At 42.5% G+C, this 20,765-nt stretch overlaps 1 protein-coding gene across 3 annotated transcripts in view; it reads left to right on the forward strand.

Annotated features, from left to right (window-relative positions):
• The window catches only part of myripb (myosin VIIA and Rab interacting protein b), a 103,956-nt gene that overhangs the window by 73,798 nt on the left and 9,393 nt on the right, over nt 1–20,765 (forward strand). For all 3 annotated transcript variants that reach the window (XM_076761627.1, XM_076761628.1, XM_076761629.1), the window contains exons 4-11: nt 3,113–3,249; nt 14,669–14,755; nt 16,000–16,097; nt 16,339–16,419; nt 17,299–17,460; nt 19,313–19,481; nt 19,773–20,299; nt 20,576–20,725. In XM_076761627.1, the coding sequence (XP_076617742.1) occupies nt 3,113–3,249; nt 14,669–14,755; nt 16,000–16,097; nt 16,339–16,419; nt 17,299–17,460; nt 19,313–19,481; nt 19,773–20,299; nt 20,576–20,725 (1,411 nt within the window). The remainder of the gene's footprint in view (nt 1–3,112; nt 3,250–14,668; nt 14,756–15,999; nt 16,098–16,338; nt 16,420–17,298; nt 17,461–19,312; nt 19,482–19,772; nt 20,300–20,575; nt 20,726–20,765) is intronic.

A 20,765-nucleotide genomic window follows, 5' to 3' on the forward strand; every position in this document is an offset into this window, starting at 1 on the left:
ACATCTGCTGTGTAGTATTTCTCCACTTTGAGCCACCATTTGTTCAAATCTAGGCAAACGTTAGCAGCTCTGCATTATGTCAAACACATCCACTAGTCCTCATACTAAAAGCCTTTTCTCTTGTATCATTAAAAGACTAAATATAAATAATAAAGCATGAATCTAACCTCTGTCCAGCTTGTCCAAATACACAAAAGCTAAGCAGCTAAACAGGGTGATGTTATATGAACAAGAAATGAATAGAAATTATAATACTTGGACTAACTAGCTTTATACTGCAATACAAGAATAGAGTTTCTCCTTATCATGTCATAGACATGGATTATTAACTGGTGAGTGTGCTGACATGCAGCTTTAGCCTCAGTCTTTTAGTCTGTCATGTAGCCATCAAGTGCATATTTAAGACCCCTTTTCAAGATTCAAATTAAACATCGAGTCAGCTGGAAGCATTTAAAAGACAGCCAGAGACCACATCAAACAATTGATGGAGCTAACTATGGTAGAATGGAGGGATTAGCCGAAGTAAAGATGGGTTGGGTTTAGCAAACAGTCAATTAGTTTTTAATCTTCATTTTGAGAGTGTGTCCATGCATGCTAGTCAGGCACACAGCTTACTTTGAAAATGAATTCAGATTCCACTCAGTTACTATCTTTACCATAACCCTGCAGCCCTCTCCAGTTCTTCACTATCCTTTTCAGTTCAAAGGTTGCTCCTTGTGGCTGCAGCTCATTTCAGAGTACAGGTGGAACCTATTTGTATTTCTGCCTCGTATGATGCCGCTTCGATGCTGGTTTGCTCCTCCAGATTCATTTCTGCGCCTTCTTGCTCGGGCCCAGGAGGAGATAAAGGAGCCAGTCCTCTTCACTGGAGCTCAGCAGCCACCATTAGAGAGACTAGGTTGACCCGTGGCATGAAATTAAGGAGCTGAGGCCCATTGAGCAGCCCAGCTGATAGAGGCAGAGGATAATAAATCGCACTGAAAGAGGAAGGGAGGGAATTGTAGAGGGAGGTTGAAAAGGAGGGGAGGGTGTGTGGGATGGATGTGGCAGCCCATGCAGCCTCCGGGGCACTCAGGATCCCTTTATTAGCATGGCTATTTTCACCCTCTCCTTCAACGGCCTGTCTCTTCATTGAGCAGACGCATCAACACACACTCGCGCACATTAAAACACTCTGTCATGTACTGTGTGTTCCCTCTCACTTTGTCCCTGCACTTTTATAATGAGGGTGCTGGAGTCCATGACATGCAGTATGTAGAAAGTGTGTCTTAAAAGCCATAAAATACTTGTGTGACCTTTACTGGATGTGCTCAAAATGTTGGAACACGTTCAATAGTCGTGTGGACATTCACAAAACTTTTGTGGCACAGGCGCTGAATACTAAGGGCACTGAAATTAAAAGGCATAGCTCCTCTGAAAGATTAGACTGACTGTATTTCATATCATCAACAATTCCCATAAATCAACCAAAACGAACGGTGCATCAGTCCAACTCTGAATACATAACAATATCTCCACCGTGGAGATTTGCCCTTGGGCAAATGCTGACAAAGACAATGAAAAATCTAACAAATGCAATCCGATTGTTATACTCATGTGTGTTGAAACTCCTTTGTCAGCACTTAAACAAAATAAAGTCACAATTGATAAGGTAGAGAAGCCAATAAAAATTCATATACAGTATCAAAGTCCACTCATTCTGTTAATGAATACTCTAATTATGCAGTTATTAATGTAGGCTTTCAATATGTGCATACAAAAAATGCATACATAATACCTGGCAAATGGCAATGAATAGTGTGTGTTTGTGTGTGTGTGTGTGTGTGTGTGTGTGTGTGTGTGTGTGTGTGTGTGTGTGTGCGTGCATATTTTTTCTCCTTGAACAGTAAATCTGTCTTTGTGTGTTGAGTTTGTTTATCCTCACCAATGTGTGTGATAGTGGCATGAAAAAGCAAAAGAAGAGCAGAGGGGACTGCAAGATTAAACACAAAGTTGGCAGAGTTTCATGCAATCCGACGCAACGCTGGCGCAAAGGGAGCACTTTTCTGAGGGCTTTTCATAAACCTCTCTGTTATGAATTACTGCTTATGTAATTGGTTGGCATTCAAGCACTGCGGAATGAGGAAAAGCCTGGAAAATGATTTGATGTCACATCTGAAAACCTGGGCATTCACTGCAGTCACACACATAACAATACACAGCTTGGATCCCGCATAATATAACTGTGAACAAATACTTTTAATATCTTCAGTACAGCCTTCACAGAGAGAGAGAGAGGCACCACTGAATCACCTTAAAGAGGCAATTATTATTAAAAGTGAACAATAACACAAAACCGCAGTCCGGCCTGACTCAAATTTTTATGGGATTTTATCACCAAGAAAGCGTCATTCTTTCTTTAAATAATTGAAAATCTATATGGTCTGGTTATCTACATTTTAGTAATTAAAAGACCAGTATAATGGACTGCATTGATAAATGGACTGCATTTCTATAGCACTTTTCTTGCCTTGCTGATCACTGTATAGCACGAGCCAGCATTCACCCATTCACACACACACACATACACTGATGGCAAGGTTGACACAGTGTGTAAGATTCAGGGTCATCTATTGGCAGAAATGGAAAATAGTATTCACAATATAGTATGTTTTCATCAGCATGTAATTAAGAATGACTGTGTTTTCATTACCTTAGAATTAGCTGGTCCTGCTCCATGAAGTCCGCCATGTTTCTACAGTAGCCCAATATGGACAAACCAAACACTGGCTGAGAGAAGGCATTTCAGGCTTTTCACAAGTTTTGCAGCCACCATAGATTCTCCTACATGCTTGGAAAGGAAGGGGTGAGGCAAGCGGTATTCAGTTGCTTGCAATCTGCAACCTCACCACTAGATGGCTTTAAACCCTACACACCAGTCCTTTAAAAGACAGTCAAGTTAAGCAGAATTTAATGGAAGTCTTGGCTTGATGTCAAAGTTATAATCCTTGTGTAATTATAATTAAATCTGATCCCTGCCAGTTTGTTTGCCATCTGTTCTTTTTGACTCAATATCATGATTTCTTTCTTTCTTCCCTCCCTCCCCCCTTACCTCTTTCTTCCCTGCCTGCAGGATCTTGAGGACACAGTCGCTTGAGTGGTATTATAACAATGTGAAGAGTCGCTTCAAGAGGTTCGGCAGCGCCAAAGTTTTGAAGACTCTCTACAGAAAGCACATTATAGAGAGAGGAGCGCTCTCTGATCTCCCAGGTAACTTCATCCTCGTGCATTTTTTAAGCAACATACATGGTCTTTGTAGTGTTGCCATTGCTTCGCTGTTTATTTTTCAATCTCTTAATCATTTGTCTCTGTGCAACGTCGTGTCATGTTGTGATTCAAGCAATTTGACAGATTTGGCCAGAGACAGAATATAACATCTTCAGAAATAAAAATGGCTTCATTTGATATGCAGGGCTCTGGTCGGACATTAACAGTAAACACAGACGAGCTCACTTGATTGCTCATTAGTTTGCTTTGTTAAATGATAACTCCCTTTGTTTCACACATTTTGTCCTCTCACCGGCAGATTCACTTAATTACTTTCTCACTAGCATGTCGAAACAAAGATTTTCCAACAGACAAATCTCCAGAGTTAAGTTTAGGGTGGGCGACTGTATTTGCACTTGTCTTACTTCGTTTAAATAAATGTGATCATAATGTTGATTTGATTTGAGGAGTCCGCTTTCTTCCATCGCTGCAGTTTAATCTTTGCTCTCTCCTTCTTGCTGTTGCATCTGTGAATGTGTTATGAACTTGTGCATTTCCTGTGTGTGAGTAAGGCAGCGTTGGTGCTTGTGTGAGTGTGTCAGTATGATGGCCTGCCACTTAATCCCTGCGGTGTCTCAGGCCACTTTGCGTCCTCGGTGAATTGTTCCTGCGCAGGACAGCGGCAGGGCAGCTTTTATCCTGCCTCCCCCGCATTGTTTTGACCCGGCTGCGACATGATCGGTCTGCCTCTGTGGCTGACTACAAGGCATTATTTCAAACCCTGGTACATGGGATTAAATGGATGAAGAGAGCACAGAGGGGACAAATCAGGTCAGACTTGAGGCAGAACCGGATGAGGTTGAGATGAGAGGATATTTAGGAATACTTTGTGACCACAACTGGAGTTTATTTTATCCATAATGTATAAAGTGATATGGTCGACCTGAGTGATAATTTTATATTGTACTCTGCAGCCCACATAGTACAGCTCCACTAAAACTAGCTGGCAGTGCTATGCTATTCAGTGGTGCATGAGTGGACAACATCATTCTCCTTCTAAACCTCCAGTTCCTCTTCACTTTTCTCCCCCAATCCTTCCCTCAGCCTCTTCTTTCCTTTATTATCTCCTCTCCTCTCCTCTCCTCTCCTCTCCTCTCCTCTCCTCTCCTCTCCTCTCTTACATCATCTGGGGTGGAGATGGAAGGATTATGTGACTCGGCTGCTGGTCTCCCAGCTCACATGAGCCCAGCAGATTATAACGCTTCCAATTCTGAAATACACGCTTTGCCGCTCCCACTAACTGGCTAGCTGGCTCGCCATATGTTTATGGATATACTGTGATGTGTGTATGTGTAGGCCCTGTATGTTGCTTGTGTGTATCTGGATATTAAAGCTTCGGTCAGCTATTGCTGCCTCGTACAGGAGAGCGTGAGATTTATTGGCTGGAAAAGATCTGGTATATGTTTGTTTTTTTTTTTTTGTTTTTTTCATTTTATGTAATGTTGTGTGTGTTTCCATAAAAATAGCTTGTTTTTCCATCCTACACCCAACTGCTTTATGTTCTATATCTGATGGAATTAAATGGGACTGTGAAAATGTCACCAAAAAAAAGCACCATGGCTAGACTTGTCAAAAATATGATTGGGTTTTAATTTATTTGAAAGCAAATGCCTTTTAAAACCTCTTTTGCCACATATAATGGAATATGTCAAGTGTTTTAGTAAGTCTATAAAAGCAAGAGATTATCATGATGTATATCAAGATGTCTGTGCTTTCAACTGAGTAGAATATAATGAGGTTTTAGTTCAGCAAGTAAATCAGCACTAGACTGGAAAAAAAATCAATTAGGACATTAACAAACTGATGTTACGGGATCTCGCTTGGTTTGCTTTGCTCCAAGAAAAAGAGCTTTTGTTATGTAGCCTGGAGACTCTGCCGGAGTCTCAGCACTGGTCTCCTCTCCTCATGCATATAGGAAATCAGCCACAGGAATGTAAAACATTCTTGTAAACTGATTCCCAACCATATGGGAAATATAGGCTGCCTCTATATGTGCACTAGTGAAGAATGTTTCATTTTTTTTATTTAACACCAAGGGACCAATGCTTATGAAATCAACTCTGCACGAGTGTGAAATGGCAGCGGACGTGACAGTCAGACGAGAAAGATGTGAGCGTTTTACATCTATCATGTCCCCAGAGAGAAATGTGTGACCTTGAAACCAGCAGGAAGAGATCAGGGAGCGAACGATTTGCACTTTCATGTCCATCATCTGACGTGGAAGGGGAGTAATGCTCCTGTGTGACCTGTAACAAATACCATACCATCCTCTGTGTATACATATGTGTGTGTGTGTGCAGGACAAAGTGAGAGTGTTGCTCTGCGTGATAGATGTGTCCCCTGGAGAGTGTTAACATTTATGAAGTGTTGGTGACCACGAGCTATAAAGAGGAACAAATAACAAATCAGAAAAGAAAGAAGACCTAAACCGACTCATCCATCTATAATACATTTTGCTTGAATGCTTGAATTTCCTGTTTTTCCGTAACCGATTCACATACCTCACTAAATGGATCAGCAGATGCCAAGCACTCATCCGAGTACTTATTAAATTAGTAATTAATGCTTGATGCCAGCATAGCATGAAATCAAACAAATGAAAGTACACCGCAGTTGTGTTTACTCATTTATTAACGAATCCTGAACAGTCTGTGGGGCACAAGAGGCTATTGTGCGGAAATTATTACATGTGACAGAAAACAGTGACGAGAGTTTGCAGTGTTGTGGTTAAATAATTGAGGAAAAAAACAATTGTTTCAAGTAAGATAAACTACAAGTTGTAGTTTTTATACTTTGGTCTTTGCATGGATTAAACAAACAGTTCATTCGCTAACCTTTAGAGGTGCTGCTAGGCACATTTTCTTACCTTTGTACAGAGCCAGGCTAGCTCTTTCCAGGCTTGGTGCTAAGCTAAGCTAAGCAGCTGCTACTTGGACCACGAATTTGTATTCAAAAAACTGACAAGTTTATCTGAGGAGTTGTGTGAGTGAGCCAAAACTGCAGACATTTCTGGTGCATCTCTACTTTTTTTTTGCATTTTTTATCTGTTGCTCTGTATTGCTGAGCTTTGCCGTGGGGTCTCATGTTTGCTCCCACTGCGATAAATCGGTATAAGCCCTCCACTTGTAATTTTGGTAACGACTCAGCTTGTTTAATGTCTCCATCACAGAGTAATTTTTATACATCACTCTCTACCTCTCTAGTCTGGTTTTATGGTATGGCGTCATAAAATTCACCATGAAATGCAATGTGATGAGTCTGTTATGAAGTATCAAAAGCAGGAAATGGTGATTTTTTTTTTGACACTTAAATCTCATTCATTTCAAACGGGGGATTACTGTTGTCCCACTTTTCTCCTGCCTTTTGTGTTCGCTGTCACGTCCCTCCAAATGTCTGTGGGTGGCTTCCCACCTATCCAGTAAGATAAAGTTGAGTGGAGAAATGTTCAAACATATTATCACCTTCAAACACGCTATTCTCTGCGGTGAGAAAATTCAGAGAGAGAGGAAAAGCTGTGCAGTGTTTTGAAGCTTTCTATGGCTGCAGTCATCTTTTCAGAAAGATAAAGGATGATGTCCTTGTGTGTGTGCATGTCTGTGTGTGCGTCTGCACTATATGTCTGGTATTAATTGATAGCATCCGACAAAGCAACGATGCACTTTATAACCGGGCAAGACAGGTTTCAAAAATGCTTCGCCTTTAAAGTCCAATCACTGTAAAGTATTTTTGAGTGTGCTTGTGTTTTTATGCTGTGCAGGTTTGGTTTGTGTTCATGTGTGTTGCTGCTGTAAATTAGTCGACACATGGACTGCATCCATTTCTGTGTCCATTTCCAAAGTTGAGAGGTTTTATTTGTGAATTTGGCCAACAATTGGTGGTCAGATTGTTGCTGGCGAATGGACCATTAGATTGTGTTTTGATGGTGATCAGAATGTGAGTTTTTCTCCATCATAACAGCTTTTCTGACTGTCATTATGCAACATTTATGAGCCAGTGTCACAGTCTGACATATGGGCGTCCTTTTGAGCTGATGAAGAGCTTTCCTTTCACTGGCTGTTATGTTGAAAAATCAAACCCAGAAGTTACAGAATAAACAAATACAAACTGTCAACGGAAGCTGCAAATGGGATCATTTTTCAGTGTTAATTATGGTTCGCCCTCCACCTGATTGCATGCACATCTGTGTGTTTCTGAATCCTAGTTCACTCCTTGGCCTAATTTTCTTTCTGTGTCATGCTGAACAACAAATTCTAACACTTCGTGTGAACCAACCAAGGTCAGATAATGAAGCTCCAATTCATTTCCATTTTTCTAGCTGTGGGGACATTTTGTTAGAGCTGTTGGGTGCAACACTGAATGAATACAAATGTGCCCCTGAAAGCTAGGGCCAGTATTGTTTCATAACTGACACACTCAAGTAGAATAGGAAGTGAGGATTTTGAATGAGTATTGCACTTGTCAAGCAGAGTGAGCATTGTGCGCCGTGCTGCTGATCCATTTCTGTCCAATGAGTGGTTATTTAGCCAAAAACTGTCTCAACCTTCAACACTGAACTACAGTGCAGTAGGTTAGATGTGGCTAATCTAGTGAGTGCAGTGCCAGGACAATGTTGATAGTGACCTTGGTTCAACTGCTGTTCTCCTCTGCCATAATAGCAAAGCAGAATGTAGTAACAAAACACGGGGACCTCTGAATCACCTGGTCTTTCAAGAGATTTGTACTCATTCAAAGTCTTCCACAGCACCTTAAAAGATAAGCCCACTGTAAAATGGCTCAGCCACTACACGCTCCTGTCGTCAGTTTTTGGATCATTTCTATTGTCTGTGTTCTTTCAGCTGAGAGTTTAGTGACTCAGTACAGTGCTCCGCCTGTAGGGATTGAAGGGCAGAATGTTAAATAGGAGCCCAGAGTCACTGCTGTCGAAAAGCAAACAGCTAAAGGGCTCGGGCCATGTTGGTGTCAGGAATGCAACTGACTCTGTTTGTGTGGTTCTGAAATCCTCGTGCACATGTCAGCTTGCCTTGCATTCATGGACAAATCTGTATAGGATGAAGGAAATGCAGTGAAAACTTTGACCTTTAGCAGCTGGACCTTGTGACTCTTTGGTGCATGTGAGAGGTAATCCATACAGAATGCACTGGAAAGAAGAAATAGCCATATGTTTTATAGTATGTTAACATTTCTGCTATATTTAATGGGAATGTACCTTACATCCCACACTTCGTTAAATCTGCTGGAAGCAGAAGACAACAGTACCGTTTCATCCAGTCAAGCATTGATCTTTAAATTATCGAGCTTTTTATAAAGTGGTTGTTTTATGTTTTTGTTTCATGCAGAGGTTTATATGACACTGACATTTTCCTCTACTGTTTGCTGCATGCTGAACATTTTCTATTGCTCCAAGCTGCGTTCCAGGTCTTTCTCTGCAGCGTTGTTCTTTCTCAGGTTCATGCATTACAGGGATTAGTCCAATCAGGCTCTTTTTAAGTCAGGCTCGGTAGCCCGCAGGTGATGGTAGTTGCATTATGAAAATGTAAAAATTAAACACTAAAAGCTATTGCTAATTAATGGAGACACTGTGCTCCTTCACTTTGCATTCCACCTCCATCATTTGAACTTTAAAGGCCATTTAGCCCTGGGACCAATTACTTCTGCACACACAGACGAACACACACACTTGTGAATGCTGCAAGCACCAACTGAATGGTCGGTATAATGGAAAAAAAAAAGCTTACCTAAAATGGCAGGCACTGTTTGTCTGTATGTACTGCATGTCTGTCCTTGGATTTTCTCAACAACCGGTCATCCGATCAGCTTCACACTTGGCCGGTGTGTTGCTGGGAACATAAGAAAATGCAGTGTTGAATGTGAGCTCTTGAGATTCATGGAAGAAAAGTGAACCACAGACTATTTGGGTATTTCATTCCAAGTAGATTAATAGCCTGGTCCCAAATATTGAGCTGTTAACTGTGACTGCAGCCAGTTGATTATCTCACATTCACTATTAAATTGAATGCTTTTTTTGCACACGCGTACTGTAGTATTGCTAGGGAATACAACTGTGTCATTACAGGTGTATTGCTCAGGTACTGAGGAAGTGCGGGGTGGAGTGTGAAGTTGTTTGCCTGAGCAGTTCTTGAGAAAGCAGCAATCATCAATACTGGAGGCCAAGCAATCAGTCTGTTCCAAATAGGCACGTTTTTAATGAGTACTGCACTCATATTAATAATTTAAAAACAGTGCAGTTTTTTCCTAAAACACCCTGTTTCATTTTGACGTGTGGTTTATTTTTCTGTCAGATTTAAATTACATTTGCGTCATTTCCACAAACCTCTTATCTCCCAAATGAAAGAACTGAATGAATTGAATGCGGGTTAGTTTGCTTTCCACTACCTCCCAGCCTGCCGTGATGTAAGCAGACATCCTGTCAGTTCAGCCGTTGTTCTGAGGACGTTGTTTATGAGACTGTGTGTGCTGCCAGATGCTGCATTGTAATTGAAAGGAAACCGTCTGGACTCTCCTTCCTCCTCCTGCTGCTGCTGCTGGCACTTCATGAATGTTAGCTCTAAGTGGAGCTTTACTGACTCATTTATTTATACGCTCTCCTTTTTTGTTCCCTCTGTTTCTCCACATATTCACTCTATTTTATACATTTCTAAAGTTTTGGGGCAAAATGACTTAGGATATTCTGATTTCTTTCCCATTTAATGGTCCCTTCAAACCATATTATTCAACTTTGCGTATGTCAGTCTTATCTTGCAGTAGTGCAGCTATTGAGTGGTTGGATGTATTGGATATATATGTATACTGTTTATTGTTGGTGGTGTGTGATTGTGTCTGGATCACAGATTGAGTCATTAATGATTCTCAAGAGTCAAAGTGATGAACTAACAAACAGGAAGTGAGGAACTCGCTGTAAATTCAATGTAAACATGTGGAAAGCACCAGAACTGTGGAACACATTAATTCTACTGAGGTACACAGGTTTTTATAATCAGCAGCAACTGTTCAGGCAGGATCATTTCATTTTAGAGGTGAAAAACCAGGTCGACTGATAGAAATCTTTGAACAGAGGCAACAGTCAGACCACTATTAGCGACAAAATTTTAAGTGGATCATGACCTTCAAACTGAATCTATTGGCCTCAGGCTCCAACAGGTGGTCCAAGCAGCTGGAAGACTATAAGACAGAAAATGAGGCTCTACGCACCCAGGTGGAGGTGTTGACGGCTCACCTCCAGGCTGCTGAGCATTACATTGGCTGTCAGGAGGAGAAGGTCAGTGAGCTCTCTGCCAGACTGGAGGGAGAGACAACAGAGAATAAATCTCTGGGGAAACTGGTTGAGCAGCCCACCAACGAGCTCCAGGAAGAGAGGAGCTTGAGGACGGAGCCAAGTGAGCAGTTGCAGCAACAAAAGATGCCCATCGCTTGGTCTGGAAAAGAATACGCCACTCAGTGGAGAGGCAGTTCACATCCAACTAAGACTGCAACACCTCAGGACCTCAGCACCTTCAAAAAGTCAATAAAACATTTAAAAACAAGCATTCTGCCCATGCAAACTTTCATGTTTTGTCTGAGAAACAGATATCCATGCTGCTGGCGCACCCTCTCTTTAGTCACACATTAATCTATAGCAGTGCAAAGTAAAGTGTTAAGTGCACTATGGTTATCCATTTTATTTGAGTGTCTGAACTGTGTCATATTTATGCTGTCAAATTTCTCACAAATTGAGTGAAAACAGTCCAGTGCATGTTAACTACTTTCTGCAAACCATCCTAAAATACAATGCATTGCATTTTATATTATAGATGCAAAAATTACTGTTGTGTGACTTTATACTATGGATGTATTGTAAATGTTATACAGCCATAAGTGACAGCATGAAATGAAAATGATTCATTAGCGCCTGAAATCCCATTTACTGCTCAATATAATGAGCGTCTCTTATGTAGGAAATGGTTTGGTGATGGTGATTTCAGACAGACAGATTCTATTGAATCTGCAGTGGTTCAATAGAATTTTGATTAACACCAGTGTTGTATTAAAGCTACTTCAGTAGATGATTCAATAAAAAAATGCACCCAGCTTTCTTTAAAGTGCACATCAGTCATTGACAAAAGTTGCCAGAAAACTAATAATAACACAGAACAGGAACCCCAATGCAAACACGCTCTTGTTGTATGTTGTTGTAGGTAATGTAGTCCTGCTCTCTTTTCCCTCACATACATACGTACAAAACATGTGCAGACTCACCGGCGGTGTGCAGACATCCTTGCACATGCACGCCACCGCTGTTGTCTGTGTGGTTACCATGGTGAAATCGAGCGATTTCCTCCTCCACTCCCCTGAGTGGCGGGAATGGCAAGTGGTGAGGAACAGAGGTGAGACGATGGTCCTGGAGAGAAGATACAGAAGTTGGATGTGAGGAGGAATGTGGACTGACACACACAAACTGACCTTCCATCGCCTCTGTAATGACAAGGCAGCAGAGCCATTCAGGGCCAGCTAATGATAAATGCATCGCTCTGTCATTGTCTCAGTCATTGTACCATTGCTGCCTTGTGATGACTCATGGATGAAAAGCAGGCATGAATGGAAAGAATGACGACCAAAACAATGATGCGGTTTCCCCGCTTGGTGTCTTATTGAAAATACTGTAAAGCCTAGAAGATGCATCATTGCAGTTCACTTCAGCTCTGTGGAGCTCAGCATATTGTTCTGGTTTTACAGCTCCCACCTTCACTGTTTGTTTCTGTCTCACAGCTCTCATCAACCTTATTCCCAGACACAGGCGGCTGCTTTCAACAAAAGGAAAAAATAAAAACACTCTGATAAACCCACGATCCGCCCAGCACCAAAGAGCAACAGACAAAGTTAGCCTCTAACTGGTGAACATAGTGAAGCATTTAGCAGTAATATAAAGTAAATATAGCGAGTTCCCTCTGACCACTGCATCTGACAAACTAATGAAGGAGCTAATAAAATGATGCTTAATCCCAACAGACATACTTCCTCCTGCTTGTCCAGGACAAACAACATTGCATACAGGACGACTTGCTGCAGGCTGCATCCAAATGACTGAAAGGTGACAGCAACACTTTTTTGGATATCTCTCACAGAGGGCCAAGTTATGTTGACGGGCTGTTGTGACAGAGGTTGATGTTGGTGTGTAAACAGTTCTGAGCCGATGTTGGCGTTGGATAAATTATCATGATACCCAGTCCCCAGGAGCTTTCTGAGTCTGTTTATTTGTGTATCAGCTCCCCTGTGTGTCTTCCTCTGTGTGTGTGTGCTGCTCATCTGTCTGTGTGATTCTTGCGAGGCGGCTCACTTTCTCTGACACCGGTCCTTTTGTGTCTACATTGTCCTGAGCTGCTGCAGGTAATTTCCCCACCTATTGTCCCCTTCCTCACTGCCAGAAACTATAATTCAGCTCTAACCAACCGAGCAGCTCTGTGGAACACCACTTCAGTCAGAGTGAGACAGCTCTGACAGTGAAGGACGGGTAGAGCGTGTAATGGTTTAGGGACTTGATACAACGTGCTGCGACTGGGAGGACTGGGCCTGTAAATGGAGATGCATTGGGCAGCATGACACCGAACACACACTCCTCAAAGTGGAGCTACACACTATCCGGGCGAAGCTACTGTTGAGGCAGCTGTTGCCTGTAGTCAGTTGTGTAGAGAAGCATCAAACATTGTCTTTCGTGGTTGAGTTACAGCATGTCACTGCGTGTCAAAGTGAAGTAACGTAAGAGCTTGTGATTGCTGGCTTACAGGCTCTGCACTAAAACGTTGCCATGCTTTGACAAACAGCAGTTCATCTTGCAGTAAAGCTGAAATAGTAGAATATATCTGACAGCTGGCTGTGTTACTGCTGCTGTAAAGGAAAGAAGAAGAAGAAGAAGAAGAAGAAGAAGAAGAAGAAGAAAACACCAGCTACTTTGATTTTGATGTTTTTGTTTGCCCGGCTTCTTACTTCCACGTGTTGGCCTCATTGAGCCTGTTCTGAAATCACTTTATTAAGTTTATTGCTGTGTTATGCAAAAATAAGTGTATTTTAGTGAGATGCAAACTTGTGGGAGATTCAAGTGTGTGTCCAATGGCAACAGTGTGGTGCAAAAGAGTGATGACTGTGTATGTGGCTGTATCCCTGGCGGCATCGTAGTTAGCTATGGCAGAGATTGGTGAGTGGCTCTGGCTCCTTGAAGGCAGACTTGCATCAAACCACTGTGAGCATTCGACTCTATGTGCATTCAGCCAGAAACTGCAGCTTGTCCAACAGGAGCAGCACTGTTGAGTAGATTAATGTTGGAGGCGAGAAGACTGGCCAAGGATGGGAGTCATGGAGTTTGTGCTTGTGCTTATGTTTTGTCAGCAGCGGCGACTGAAGCTTTGGAACAAGGCCTGGGTTTGGGACAGGAGGTTTTGGGTATGGTTTTGTCTTGGCTCTGGTTAGTGGATGGAAATCCAGAGGTGGAAGTGCAGCCAAGCTGCTCGTGTGTTTGAGAATGGAAACGTACCTGACGTGTGGTCAGTCAGAGGACCGAGCTTCCCTCTTTCCAGTAGCATTATTTTCCACCTTGGTGGTCTGGCAACTCCCTCCCCTGAACTGTGTGACAGTTTGTCTTTTTAATAAGCTGCAGGTCAGTTTAAACAAGACTTTTGAGAAGGCCACAATAAATGAGAGCCACAGGAGAGATGTCTAACAGGAGCTAATGGGCCACTAAGGGAATATGTAGTTTTGAAGGCGGGGATGTTGTAACCACTACACCTTCCCTGGGCTTTCACGCCTCTTTAAGTAGACCAATCTGAGAATTATAATCACAAAGTTTCCGTTCTGGGTCGCATACGTGTCCCTTTGCTGTAACTCTAGATTTTGGAGTTTGTTTGAAAAAGATGCCTCAACAAATATAACAATAGCTCACAGGAGACGTGGCCTGAATGAGCTGTAAAGAAAACATACAACATATATACTGCATGGTGATGCTCGTGCACTGAGAATATGCCTTTGATAAATGCCAGCGTGTGATCCATTTGAATGGCGAAGGGAATTAAAAGATGAATTGTCATTTTCTTTCAACTGTCATTTTGTTTCTTTTCATGCACAATGGGGAAGGGCACCGAGTCGGAGAAACAAAACAATACAATTGTCAAGGTGGCAAAATGGAGTTGGGAATACAATTGACAAGAGAACAAAAAGTGGCATTGTGTGCAGTGTAACCTACTTTCAATGTGGCAGCAGCATGAAAGAATGTGCAGCTACATTATTATATGGTATGATATGAGCAGAATATTTGCATTCCTGTGACAGGCGTCAGTTCAAAGGCTTTTATCTGACGTCTTTCTGTCTCCCTCTTTAGAAAGCAGTGTTCACGAGGGAAGCACCGGCAACGACAATGATGGCAGCATATGTGGCAGTGACTCCGCCTTCTACAAACAGAGTGAAGGTGAGAGACGCGGTGATGAACGGGCGGCATTTTGTGGCGGTGCTGATGGGTAATTTCAGCCACAATTACAAACCACGTTATCATTCCCACTCCGCCGTTGTTTCTTGCCTGCTGTGTTGGCCCCATCGATTTTTTTTTACACCTTTTTTGTCCCTTTTCTCCATTTTCTTAAAAGGTTGAGCTTTTATGTTTATTGCTCATTAACCATTGCCTTAACAAATAGAGACTCTGCTGTAAAGTGCATGTGTGTTTGTGTGTGTGTGTATGTGTGTCAGGGGCAGGGGGGGATCACATCAGTGGTACACAACACTAAAGTGACAGTCTTTGGTCATTAAACTCCACACATTAAATTCCACAGGCATACACGTAAAGATGAATCCACTGGATGCACATAAAACCCCTGACATGCAATCTCACACAAACGCACACACACAGATAAAATTAGAGCCTCCTACACACCACACACAACACATTTGGACGCCCCTGCTTGCACCATGTACCGTACACATACTTTCATACACAAACAAATCTGCAAAAAACGAAATAGTCCCAACCTAATGATTACGTGTTTGCCTGTAATTATGTGTTGTTTATGCAATGATCAAGATCTGCCATTTAGATAATGGCAGCTCTTGAGAAGTCTCCAAACAAATGCTATTTGCGTGTGTCTGTGTGTGTGTTTGTGTGTGTGTGTGTGTGTGTGTGTGGGAGATCTGTGTTTTCATCAGACTGCCACATTCAGTTTGACAGTTTGTACCATGTTGCATTGCTTTTTTCCGGTATTGTTCTGTTGGGAGTAATTGCACTTTTCTGTTATCCTTTTCTGTCTGAAGGGTTAAAGCTAGACTTTGATGCATGAAATCCCCTTTTAGCTGAAGTAGTGTCGACTTGCAAGCCTTGTCACAGCTTGCGTTTTTCCACCAAAGAGTCATTTTTCCCTCTGAAGTTCTCAGATTGTTTCACTTGAACACGTATTAGAAGCCAGAAGAGGTAAAATTCTGCAACATTTCACAAAAAAATGACTGAAGAACTAATATAAAAACATTCATTCACATTTTTTCTTATTTAATATTCAATTAATTAAATTGCGAGCCTTCAGATTTATCTTGTGACCCGCTGGAGGGGTTGTAACCCCCAGGTTGGGAAGCCTTGGATTAGGGTAGGAATTAAAAAGGAGGGGATTAAGAGTTGTCTTTACATTGTTTCACAGGAGTAATAGTTCATGTTTATATGTGTGATATTAGGACACAGTATGGCAGAGACGCTCACAGTCGCCCTGCGTGTGGCTGAGGAGGCGATAGAGGAGGCCATCGCCAAGGCAGAGGAGTTCAGCGACAGCTTGGTGAGGCATCCCTCTGTTCCTCTTCTCCCTCTTTTCCATTTGCTCTTTACTCCCCTCTTTTCTCTGCCTGCTTCCCCTGTCATGGCCTCTTACCTCTCTCCTCTCCCCTTGCCTCCCTCCTGGTCTCAGTATCAGCAGGATGCAGTTGTGGTTTTTGGCTAAGACATCTGCACAGACCTTCTCTTGGTAATTCACAGTGGCTTTGAACTGAATATATGTGTGCGTGCGTGTGCGTGTGCAGGAGAAGCAGAATGAGGCTCGGTATCTGCGGGACCACAAAGAGGAGCTCATAGAGGAACTTGCCACAGCCATTGTACAAAAAGTAGGTTGAAAGAGAGAGCGGTTTATTTTTTGCATGTTTGCTTTCGCCTTGTTGCGTGGACGCGTTGAGGGTAGTTAACCTCATTCAAATGGAAATGCAATCCATCAAACAAGGTCCCACCTCTGTCTTCACTGTCAGACTTTGACTGACAGACTATAATGTTAAACAAATGCATTTGGTTTGATATTTCATTTTGATAGAGAGATGATAATAATAATAAACCTTATTTGTATAGCACCTTTCATACAAGGAATGCTGCTTCAAGTGCTTTACCTTAAAGAAATCACATGCGCCAAGTGCTTCACATAAGAGAAACATAGACTGAACATAGAACAGATGCACAACATAGAACTGGATCATAAAACCACCAAATTCTAGTAATAAAATAAAGTTAAAGAAGTTTGTTTTCCTCTTTAGAAATTGGATTATGCTAAGTCTTTGAATAGATCTTGGTTGTTATTAAGATTCAAATGACAGCCACCTTGGTTTTAATCATGTCTTGTAATTTGCATACATGTAGCGAGTGGAGACAAAGTTTGCAGTTGTTTGATTGCTTTGCAGTTTTAATTAACATTTGTTGGCCATCAAGTCTTTGAAGGTGAAATAAAGAATGTATTTCTTTATCTCCACTTTGAAGATGCATAATATTACATGAAAATGCAAATGTAAACTGGATTATTGGTTTTAAAGTTTCATCATGACAAATTATTCATGCCTGAGTGTAAACGTAAAATGCTGTTAAGGGATTGCGTTTTTATTTTCCCAATTTGCAATTATTAGAATAATTTGTTATTTAAATAAAGCTCGCCATATTCTTCCATGGCAGCTCTGTCATTTACTCTTCTTGCACTTTCTCCTACTTCATACCCTCCTTCTCAGATCATCCAGAGGCGGAAACGTTCAGAGATGCAGACAGAGTATGACTTTGTCTGGCCCCAGCCTCAGTCCCTGATCCAGTCCAGTGAACTCCCCTCTCCGTCTCAGCCTCAGGCTTCCTCACAAGGACCACAGGACCCCATCAAGACCTCCTACTCCCTCTGGGTCAGTCTCTGCCTCCATGCAAACTGCTAAAACTCGCAAAATGCCAACCATATTTGGTGAAGTCAAAACCGAGCCTTGACCAGAAGGATTTGCTCCTCTGTTGTGCACCATGTGTTTAGAGAAGGGTGGTTTGGTTTTTCCAGTATACAACTCGTACATTTCTCACTTCATTTCACAGCACGTTATAATGATCCTCCGTCTGCATTTTTGTGTGTGTTCCTCTGGGTGGAACAGCCATTGTCTCTGTATGTTTGCCAGATTTAAGAACACAGGAATGTTGTGTTTGGCAGAAAGACACTTTTCAGTAGCACCAGCTACATATGTGGTGACAGTGTGGTCCCATTTAGGTCTCTCTCTTTGACTGTAAATCTTGAAGTGGTTGCATTGAAAGACAGCGGTGAGGGGTCTGAATGACTTGAAATTGAATCTTTGTGTAAGTTGTTATATTCACAGGATTAAGATACTCTCCAAACATCCGCATGATGTGTATTTTGATGCTGTTCTGGACCCAAGCTAAAAAGTGGATTTTTGCCACTCTCTGCTGTATGTTTCACCATTGTCCTTGGGATAAAGGGAAAGTAGACCACCAAGCAACAAAATATACCCACAGGTACATTGCTATTGGCTTTTTTATCCCACTATTTGAAGTGTGAACCATGTGTGAACTAATTCTGTTTGATACCTGAGTGGGCCAGAGGAAAAGTTTACTAAGCATTGTTTGTCTAAATGTTCCAGGTTGTAGAAAAGCCCACGTAGGTTGCACATATACATATGGATATATAGTGCACACATGAACACGTATACACAAAATCGGCAATGCACACACACCTGGCAGCAGTTCACGCTGCTAGTCAGCAGGGACTCGAGGAGATTTGTCATCGTCCCGCGTGTGAGCGAAGCATCAAAGCTGCGCTCCCTGGGCCTCACCGTTCTGTTTCCCGCTGTTTCACTCAGGGAAGATCAAAGTCCTTTGAAATACGAAGGGATCCTCCTCAACTGCTCGGCCCACTGTGGGAAGGGCTGTGTTTATCAGCTCTCTGCAAACACATTCACCAAGACACAGTGCATGCAAATGTGCTGCCTTAACACTGATCCCTAGGGTAATCTTAATGGGGCATCCCACCCATTGTAAGAATTACTCTTTTTTTTTCTCAAATTCTTTTGTGCCCTACAGCTCAGTCTATACTTTAGCATATAGCTACAGTGTTCACCAATACGACTGTTGTATGAGTTTTAAATCTGCCTCACATTGCAGCTTTCACTCAGTGGAGCAGCCTCTAAAGGTACACCCTGGTGACATACAAAATACAAAAAAAATGTAAGCGCACAAGCATGACTACACTGTTTAATCCAACCCTCATCTAACCAGAAAATCTTTTCCTAAGCCTTAAAGTAGTTCCTTGTCAATGTGAGGACTGGCAACATGTCTTAATTGTAGAGATATATGTCCCCACAGTGTCAGTTATGCGTCTGTATGCACACATGCACACACACAGCCTTTGCCTCTGTCTGGCCAGTTATTTAGTTGTTTTCTAGCTCCCTCTGCTGATGAAAATGTTGACTTACAGTTGTCCAGATTTCTGCCAGACAAAAAGTAGACAAACCAGATGGACCAAGTGCTCTCCTTTATATTATGTAATTACTATATGTGGATATTACGTGTGACTGTTCCTGGCCACAGTGCCACTGCCTCTGTCCAAGCAGTAATAATCTCGTCTGGAGCTCGTTTGACTGAAAGTCTGTCTGAAGGGCCTGCTCAGTCTCAAGTGAACAAAAGCTAAATTAAGTTCAGTTCAGTGTTTGGCTTTAAAACCTCCAGAGCTGTCATGTGTTTTAATGTGTGTGCTTGCAGCGCTCGCGGTCGGCGTTCTCCCTCACCAGTGACGACTCCCCAGAAAAGGGTCCAGAGGAGGAGGGCGCCGGGGCGGGAGGTGGCTTGCAAGATTACGCTTCTCTGAAGAGGGAGGGCAAGGCCACGTCTCTACCCAGCTGGAAGAGTGTCGACCGCCTGGACAACTCCAGTAAAGATCACACTCACATACTCTGTTTAACGTCAATTAGTAAACAGGTTTAATGCTGATTCTTCCTGAGCCCAGTATTGATGACCACTCAGCTTAGTTCAGTTTAACTTAATTTCAGACTCACAAGTCCATGATGAAGGTAATTTATGATGGTAAAAACTATTAAGAAGTCGTTGTTTTGTCAATATTGCTGTTAAAGTAAGCACTGGGTCAGACATCCTCCCAAAAAGTACAGGTGGAGTTCAGAGTTTGTTTTTCTAAACTTCCTGCTGTCTGTTCACATTCTTCCAGGTGCATCCTCAGTGCTCCAGAGTCCAGACGGTAACTGGATCGCTCTGCACAGCTCACAGCTGTCTCGACCCAGCCTGCTAACCAAGAGGAAGAGCCTGGTGTTCAGTGTGTTGGAAAAAGAGTCCGGCGTCGTCTCGGCGTACGACGAGATGGGATCCGACTCAGAGGAGAACGACGAAGGCGGATGGGGTGCAGCGCTGCGACAGTTCCGGCGCAAACTGTCTGATGAGACTTACTACACGGACTCGCAGCACGACCCGGAGTGGACGTACACCCAGCACCTTCCCATCACATCACCGTCATCTGGCCAGTACACCAACACAGAGACTCTCAACTCTGACTCAGAGGCCTCGTCTGTGCTGTCAGCGTGTCCTCGCAAGCCGCCTCACAACCTGCTGAGGAAGAAAGGACCGCCGGACACACACCTGCACCCTCATCACCAGCCACTCTGCCACCAACACCTTCACCAGAACTTCTCTCCATATCCGCTCCACTCAGAGACACTGGATGTGAACTTTAACCCGAAGGTGATTTCTCTTTACATTATGTAATTCTGTGCGAATCTAATGGAAATATTGTGTTTTATGTTATTAGAGGTGAAGAATTTACACTGAAAATGTGTTTTAATTATCTAATAGGTTGGACAGAAGTTGTATTAAGTACAATGACTGAACTATGACTGTTAGATAAATGTAAATGTGGAGTAAAACGTATAACATTTCCCACTGAAATGTTGTGAAGTAGAAGTACCTAAAGCTGCACTTAAGTAAATACATGTAGCTGTTTTCCACCTCTGTTCGCAGGTGATGGGGGACAGCAGCGAGGCAGAGGAGAGGCAGAGTGACCCGGTCAGAAGATCGCGACGACGCAGGAAAAGCAAGAGAGAGTCTTCAACAGAGCAGGGCAGGCCTGGAGGCCAGAGCCACTCACAGTCCATCTACCCATTAGTACAGGTAAAATATTACACCTGCAGATATACTAGCAAGTTTTTTT

Source organism: Chaetodon auriga, chromosome 21, assembly GCF_051107435.1.
Source record: "Chaetodon auriga isolate fChaAug3 chromosome 21, fChaAug3.hap1, whole genome shotgun sequence".
In the NCBI taxonomy this organism is placed as follows: Eukaryota; Metazoa; Chordata; class Actinopteri; order Chaetodontiformes; family Chaetodontidae; genus Chaetodon; species Chaetodon auriga.